An 8463-nucleotide genomic window follows, 5' to 3' on the forward strand; every position below is an offset into this window, starting at 1 on the left:
AAGTTTCCTAACAAGACCAACTTAAGAGTAGGGAAATGTGTTCATCCTCGACATACCTTCTGGCTTTGGGTTCTTCAATACCCAATGCAAGAGCCTTCCATTTTTAGAAAATGGTGAGACTTTACTGCTAGATTTTTCTGTTCCACTGGACCCTGGGTTGGCACTGGCCACATGAGTGTCCAGCCAGTGGACAGCCACTGAGAACAGTTATCATGTTCTTTGTTCTGGGACTAGAGTCCTTCTGTACCTATTTTATAGAGGAGAAAATATCTCTAAAAAGCAAAATGCAAATGAGTATTAGCAGTAATCAATTCTAGAAATAAAGTCAGTTCTCGGGGGTCTATGAAGCCCTTCCCTTCCCAGGCTTAGATATAACAGAACCTGCTGGAACACACACACACACTCCTGAGACACAGCAGGAGGTGAATTGTGCAGAAGCATTGCAAAGGAGCTATGGATGGAAATGATTCTGTCTCTTTAAGTCATCGTCCTGGGCCCTCCCTGAGCTTCCTGAGCTCTGGGGCTCAGTGACTTCCTCTGCACGCTGGGGGAAAGAGCCTCTTGCACTCACAGCAGAAGGGAAAGCAGGAGGTCAGGGCCTCTAGAGCCCCTTCACAGCCTGTCAACAGGAAAGGTGAGCGGGAGCCAGGGAGCTGGGAGCCGGGTGGGGCCCTGAGACCAGAAAGGCTGTGCTTCCTGGAGAGGGGCTGCATTCTACACAGAGCCCTGTGGGTGAGCAGGGTGCATGACAGTCAAGGTTATGCTTTTAAGATCTTACAGATGTCCCGTCTGAGTTTCAAACAGAGCAAGTTCAGAGGAAGTGTTGGGAGCATCTTCCCTGAGCACACACATTCATGTCAGGGAGTAAGACCTTCCTCTTCTCATACTTCCTAAGTACAGTAAGAGAAGTGTTGCTGGGCCCACTTCCAGGAACAACAAATAGTTTGAAGGACATTAAACATTCCCCAAGTTGTATATCTGCAAAGGCAAGATGTTTCTGTGTCCCCATAAGCAATCTAACCTTGAGGCAAATTCCAATGTGACAAGTGTGGGTACAAGTGAACTCTCCTGTCCTCCTCCCCACCCACAGTAGAGGGCCCTCCGGAGAAATCTCAAGTTTCCTAACTTTGTCTTCAAACCCTCCCCCTGCATGTCTCTTAAATGTCTGCTCCCTAATTCAAGCTTCTCCCACTTCATCTGCAGGGATACCTCAATTGCCTCATCTGTATATTGGAGTTCAGAAAAATAACTAATTTCCAAACTCTGAGTTGTGGACTAACTGTATCTGAAACATCCTCCTGGTCACTGAATCTAAACTCTGAAAATGGGTCCAAGAAATGTGAATTTTGAAAGAACACTCAAATAACTAGAAAACAGTGATTTTGGGAGGCAAGGAACTGTGGATCTCAAACCATTAAGAATTAGAATTCTATCTCTTTTGTACTCCTAAATAATTAAGAAACTTTTATCACCCCAGATTTCATCTGGGCTTCTCTCTTAAAAACTGTTTAAAATCATTTCAGCACCTTTCACAGACTGTGGAAAGCTCTGTGGCCAAGAGGTCCCTCCACCCCGCTTCTCATTTCCATCTTCAACAGGACTTTGTGCTTCAGCTGCATTCTTGTTCTTAGCTCTGCATCTCGTGGCTATTGCTTCATTTCTGCTCTTGTATTCGTTACAGGAGTTTGGGGTGAGCTTTACTGAAGGATTTAGGGAGGTGCCTGGGGAGTGACTGCAAAATAGAAACAGCTGCGGATTGAACACTAGGTAAATCTGTGCCCAAAGTACCTTGACCAGAGAGACAAGTTGTTCAGCCAGCCTCTCTGCTTTTCTTCATATATGGCACCAACAGGGGAAACACATCACCTGCGGTAACAAAGGAAGACATAAAGAGGAAGAATTTGAAATGATGGTGAAGGGTAGATAAGAACAGAGACAGAAATGTGGGAGAGGATGAACAGTCACAGGGGAGAAAGTACAGAGTGCATAGGAAAGACCCGAAGTCTGCTTATGAGGAGTAGCTGACTGTGTGGGGATTAGCTGGCAGTGAGGCTGGAGAAGCAGGTTGAGGGGAGACTACATTTGTGCTCAGGAACTCCTGGGATCAGGCAAACCTAATTGCAGGGGATTCAATTGTACTAAGTTAATGTTAGAATTGGGCATCACATCACTTAGAAAAGCCTCAGACTTGGAGGCAAGAACACCAGTGGTTGGAGGGAGTGCCCCAGTCCCTCCAGCACACAGACTTCATAGAGGCAGGTTCAGTGAAGTCAGTTGCTCTGGCTTGAAAAGAGCAGAGGCAGAGATTTCCAGATCAGCTTGAGAGATGGGTGTGTTCTCCAGTTTCCAAAAGAATGATTACAATTTTTTCTTGTTTCCCAGGCCAAAATCCCTAAGATAGGTCCCTAAGTCACTGAGTAAATTTTCCAGTTCTCAGAGTTTAACTAAGTCTCTCCCAGCTTCTGAATCCCAAGAGAAAGTCTAGTGCCTGCATCTCTGTCACCAACCTAGAATTACTGGGAAATTTTTACATCTAAAGACACTCATTGTGCAGAATCAATGTTATAACTTTTTTTGCATCTGAAGTCCTTGAAAAAACAAATCCAAGCTCCCAAAATGTTCTCATGGTATGATTACAACCCAAAGTCAGAAGTTGGCCAAGCTGCATACTCAAAAAGGCAGAAGAGAGGCCGGGGATTTAGCTCAGTGGCTTCTCCACCTTCTATGCAAGCTCAAGGACCCAAGTTCGATCCCCGGTACCAAAAAAAAAAAGGCAGAAGATATTTCTGTGGTCCCATAAACTATCTAACCTTGGGGTGAGTTACAATGTGACACGTCTTGGTACATCTGAACTCTCATGTCCCAGGTGCCCCTCAACTCCTCATGAAAACCCTTACGTTATCCCACAAGAAGGTTAGCACAATTTCCTATAATTGACAACACGTACCTGCCTTCTCTCTAACCACCTGCCCTTCCCACAAAGCACACACTAGATGTTCAGACCCTTGCAGGTAGGAGCCAGACCTTGTCACTTTGGCGTCACCAGCCCTTCGGATAGTGTAGGTGTTACCATCATTTGGAAGAATGAACATATTACAAAAATCATGTTTGGAACTCTTTCAGGGAAGATGGGAGGACGGAAGATAGCAAGGGATGAAGAAAACGCCTATGGTAAGAACATATCTCTGCAATGTATCCTCCCCCCAGGGTAAGAAAGGGAGTAGAGCTCATTAAGAACCAAACACAGAGAAATCCCAGGGCATCAAGGCTGGCAGGCAACAGCAGGAGTCTGGGATCTGTTTTTCTTTGGATCTCCACCCTGCCTAGCTGTGACATGTTCTTCTTTGACTCACATGCCCTTCAGTTCCCCCAGGATAAAATGAGACTAATAAACCTGCTCTGGTATCCACAAGGAGGATGAAGAAGGTACCAAATGAAATATTTGAGTGAGCATCACTTACCAGATACAGAGAGTATCAAATAAGGTGCTAGAGTGAACATTGCTTACAGGAAGGCTGTGCCAAGAAACAAGGATGGAAGATTAAAGGCATTCTTCCTTAGGGAACAGGTTTAAGAGAGAGAGGAGGAGAAGGAGGGAAGAAAGAAGGAAAGGGATCTTAACAAAGCCCTCACAAGAACCCTGTGAGAAATAACCCTGCATTAATCTCATTTTGCAGAAGAGATTTAACACAGACTGAGGTCTTCCCCAGGGTTGCACAAGGAGCATGTGGTGGGCTATGATTTAGCCAGCTGGCTGGGACTCCAGTGAGCTCTTGGCCATGGAGAAGGACTGTCCCTCCTGCTGGCCTTTCCTCCATGGCTGGTATCTTGGAAAGCATTGCAGTCAGATATGAAACAGGTCTGCCTGTTAGGGGGTGACCAGAGACGATGTCAAGTAAGGCAATGCACCTTCTAAAACCTTCAGCAGTAGTTGGAGCAGCAGCAGGGACAAGTAGAAGAGCCAAATAGAGGCACCCAAAAGAGCTTCAAGCCAATGACAACTCTGAAGATCTGGTTTAAAGGAGGGAAAGTTCCAATCTCATTCTTCTCTTTTGTCCTGAAGATGACAAGACTTCAACTCCCAAAGAAGTTGGTTTAATTGATGGGTGAGGTGTGATCACAATATATGGTTAATGTTTACATGTTTAAAACTCGTAAGTAAAAGACACATTACCACGATTCCTCCTCGAAACACTCCTTCTTGCTTTGAATACATTTATTCCATCATTTTTGACTCTTTCTGAAGCAGCTCTGGAAGTCCTCTTTCCTGACCGTCTATGAGCTGTGATGAAAAATATAGTGAATGCTGCTGTCTGGTGCCATCCAACAGAAAGGCAGGCTCATTGGTAGAAACATTGCTATGTGCCTTCATCCACCTTATTCACTGGATCTAGCACTGTGTAACTTCTGCCTCCTCCCCAAAGTCAAGATGACCACAAAAACTAGATGTTTTGACTCTAATCAGGACATCCAGGCAGCCACACAGCGAAAATAAAGAAATTCAAGAAAGAAGCCTTCCAGAGATGCTTCTGAAAGTGGCAAGAACGATGGGATAGGCTTTGCCGACGTGAGAGGGAGGGTTTTGAGGAAGATTCGTGGCAATGTCTTTTACTGTAATAAATATTGTTAAACACTCACCGTATTTGCTAACCACACTCGGTAAAATGATAACATTTTGCGCTCCCAGGTTCCGAAGATGAGCCCGGGTCCCGGCAGGAGCCTCAGCTGAGGCTCATCCTGGTGGGCAGAACAGGCACCGGTAAGAGTGCCACGGGGAACAGCATCCTGGGCCACAGGCGTTTCCTCTCCAGGCTCGGAGCCACAGCCCTGACCAGAGCCTGCGCCACCGCCAGCCGAAAGTGGGGCCGGTGGCACGTGGACATCGTGGACACCCCGGACATTTTCCGATCCGAAGTCCACGCGACAGACCCAGCGCACACGGAGAGAGGGCGCTGCTACCTGCTGTCCGCCCCCGGGCCACACGCGCTGCTCCTGGTGACCCAGCTGGGCCGCTACACCGCCCAGGACCAGGAGGCGCTGAGGAAGGTGAAGGAGATGTTTGGGAAGGACGTGGTGGCGCAAACTGTCGTTGTCTTCACCAGGAAGGCAGACCTGGCGGGGGGCTCTCTGCAGGATTACGTGCGCTCCTCGGAGAACCGGGCCCTGCGGGAGATGGTAGCGGAGTGCGGGGGCCGAGCCTACGCCTTGGACAACCGGGCCACTGGCAGAGAGTTGGAGGCCCAGGTGGAGGAGCTGCTGCACCTGGTCGAGGGCCTGGTGCGCGAGCGCGGGGGCGCGCACTACACCAACCAGGTGTATGACCTGGTGCGCTCGCTGCGCGGGGCGCACCCGGAAGAACAGCTCCGAAGGGTGGCAGAGAGGGTGGCGGCTCACATGCACAGGCCTCGCGGAGTCGGGCTGCTGGCCAAGCTGTGGGAGTGGCCCAAGTCCCACTGGACCCGCTGGAGACGGGACGTGGCCATCCTGCTGGGAGTCGCCCTCCTGGTCTACGTGTTGGTCTACAGGCACGCACCACAGCCCCCGGGTGACCTGAATGATAGATAACACAGGTCTTAAAAGTCTCAATGACTTGGCAAAAAAGGGACTCCTTAAGTGCTGAAGGGCAGAATCAAAACTTCATTCCAAAAGACCCCTGCAGTTTCATACTCAGAGCTTTGGAGATGTGGGAAACTTGGAGTATTGTGTCAACTTTGCCAAGGCTCAAAATTCACTTTCAAGTCTTTAAATCTCAAGTTTTAACTATATGTAAGCAGGGATTTAAAATAAATTTGTCTGTGGGAGGGGAAGGGGAAAGGAAAAATTATGAGAAAAGGAAAAAATGAAAACAAAGTCTATGTAAATAGGGAAGGGTGGAGGGGGTGAAGGACGCCCAGGTAATGGGGAAAAAATAAGAACCAAGATACACCATGTACAGGTTCAAGCACCCAATGATGAATGGAAACCTACTGTATACCTAAAATGTACCATTAAAAGAATTTAAGTCAAAAAAAATTTGTCTAACTTTAAAACTCCCTGAAGACTTTCATAATCCTGGTGCTTTTTTCCTCTCTTGAAAAACAGTGAAATGACTGATTCTCGGAGTGGGACAAATTCATGACACAGAAAACAAGCATCTTTATTTTGAACATCTTTTTAATTTAGATTGCCCTCCCCCTTAATTATTTCCTAGCCCTTATACATGAGTAGGAATGTTCCTTCAATATCCTTATGGACTTTTATTATCAACGAAAGAGATGCCAGCATTATGCATGTTAATGTTTATTCTGATATGTGTGTTTATTTGTAGAATGATTTACTACCAAACAGATAACTATATGGCAGAAAGAACATAATTTGCAATTTTATAGCAGCTATCGCGACTTTCCTCTTTTCCTAAATTAAAGTAGAATGTTGGGGGAAACAACATGTAGTATCTTTCATGTGGTTATATGGATTTTCATGCAACCTACTTTTGCATGCATTTTGGCATATATATTGTGGAGACACAGATATAACTATAGTGGAGAAATTACATAAAGAGAGCTTCTTTCCGATAAAAGAAGTCCTGATAACGGGAAAGAGGGCAAGTGTGTGGACTGAGAGTGGCAGACCCTTGAGTATAACTCGTGCAGCTGTAACATTGGGTTCTAAAGAATGGGCCAGTTCACAAAGGTTCGTGAATGTTGTATCATTAGAGAGTTGGATGCTGACTGGTTGTGCAAAGCAAACAATAGGGTTTCCTTATTTCAAAGCATAATAGACCCATTTAAGGGTAGTTATTGCCTTTAAATCAGCCAACCTCCAGCCAGCAGGTGAAGACGTGGGAAGGAAGCACTTAGGCCCAATCAGCTGGAAGAGGAAGGGAGCTGTGTGCAGGAGTCCTAGGAACTTCTTCTACCCCTGGGTTAGGAAGGAGGGATCTAGCTCATGCACATAAGTGTCACATCCAACTAAGGGTCTCTGGAGGCTTGGGTGGGTCACAGGCTTCTATGAGCTGTGGCCAGGTGGCATGAGGCCCACAATAGCCACTGCAGTGAGCTGAGCACTGTGAAGTACGGCTGGACAAAAATCCATTCTTAATTCCATCCTTTATCCTCCCAGGAGCCTTGCTGGGTCAACACAGGGCCCAAGCAAGGGAGGCGACTTTCGATGATCTGAGCAGGCGCCGGCATCAGGCTAAGGGATGGGGAGGACATCAGCATGTGCTGCCCTGGGCCAAGAGCCATTTCCCAACTGGGCTAATGTTGCTCTGTTCTTTCATTTTTTTTCCCGATGTCTCACACATGTGTCCACAAAGCTCTCTAATGTTTGTCATTATTGTTTCTGTCTTGTAGTAAACATAAATATGATTTTTTAAATAAATATTGTGATTTTTAAATTCTTTGTAGACCTTAGCATATGAAATTTACCTGCATCAAAGGAAGGCTTGCCATTTGTGGGTACAATGACCATGTTGGAGCATCACCCCACATGGTAGGGCACAGGCTGATGGGCACATGCACTGAGGTGTTCTGAGACCTGGGACTAAGGTTTTCACTGAAATGTACATATTAATATGAATCTTTATCATTTACACGTGATGAAATAAAATGAATGAAAGCTCTTTGTAGATTAAATTCTATAAGAATATAATATGGTAACAAAGTATCTGAGATATCATTTTTGTAATAAACACGTGTGTGTGTGTGTGTGTGTGTGGTTGGGGTCTAGTTAACATAAGGGCAGTATCTTAGTCACTTTAATTGTTGCTGAGACAAAACAACCAATACTCACAAATTAAAAGAGGAAAGGTTTATTTTTAGCTCACATTTTAGAAATTTCAGTCTATATTTGGCATGCTCAAACATAGAAACCACATGGTAGCTCCACCCCTATGGCACAGCTTGTTGCAGTTCTTATGGCCTCTCTTTTAGAGTGACTTTGCTTCTGCCTGCTTTCCTCATCTGACATTTCAACTTCTTGCCATCTCCAACTTCCTGAGTTCTCCATTGCACCTTTGGCTTCACCTTGACAGATCCACACATTGCCCTCTCAGGGGCACACCACCTGGCCTTCCAAGACTTCTTCTGAAATCTGGGTGGAAGCCTCCCTCACCCCACAATTCTTGCATTTTACATGTCTGTACGATCAGGACCATGTGGATGACTCCAAGGTCTTCTGCCAGCGCCAGCAGCAGTTGGGCCCCCTTGCTTATGGCTGCAGAGGCTTCTTCTGAGTGCATGGATAGTTGAGCTGCAGGAAACTCTTTCCCAGTTGGCCCATAATGAGCTGGGTTTCCTGGGGCCTTCTTCTCAAAGTCTTTCACTTTTGTAGGGTGAAGGATGGGGTCTTGCTGTTTCCCAGGATACCCTCGAGGCATATTTCCTATTGTCGTGATGCAAAGTACTTGGCTTCTTTTTTTTTTGGTACCGGGGATTGAACTCGGGTCACTGCGCTTGCTCAGCAGGTGGTGAAACCACTGAG

The 8463-nt window shown here is 46.3% G+C and overlaps 1 protein-coding gene across 1 annotated transcript; it reads left to right on the forward strand.

Annotated features, from left to right (window-relative positions):
* The first annotated feature begins 518 nt into the window (after window positions 1–518).
* Window positions 519–6012, forward strand: LOC147828976 (GTPase IMAP family member 1-like). The gene is made up of 3 exons (XM_087207797.1): window positions 519–634; window positions 3124–3171; window positions 4688–6012. The coding sequence occupies exons 2-3, from the start codon at window positions 3129–3131 to the stop codon at window positions 5563–5565; spliced, it is 921 nt and encodes a 306-aa protein (XP_087063923.1). The 5' UTR covers window positions 519–634; window positions 3124–3128; the 3' UTR covers window positions 5566–6012.
* The last annotated feature ends 2451 nt before the right edge of the window (window positions 6013–8463 follow it).

This window comes from Heterocephalus glaber, unplaced genomic scaffold (genome assembly GCF_053883595.1).
Source record: "Heterocephalus glaber isolate CG9 unplaced genomic scaffold, H.glaber_assembly_v1.0 deba00000818, whole genome shotgun sequence".
Classification (NCBI taxonomy): Eukaryota; Metazoa; Chordata; class Mammalia; order Rodentia; family Bathyergidae; genus Heterocephalus; species Heterocephalus glaber.

What these genes read in the sequence shown, in the direction of transcription:
- LOC147828976 (XM_087207797.1), top strand. Translation starts at nt 3,129, where the DNA reads ATGGGAGGACGGAAGATAGCAAGGGATGAAGAAAACGCCTATG. An exon ending in GGATGAAGAAAACGCCTATG is followed by an intron (nt 3,172 to 4,687) that starts GTAAGAACATAT and finishes TTGCGCTCCCAG; the next exon opens with GTTCCGAAGATGAGCCCGGG.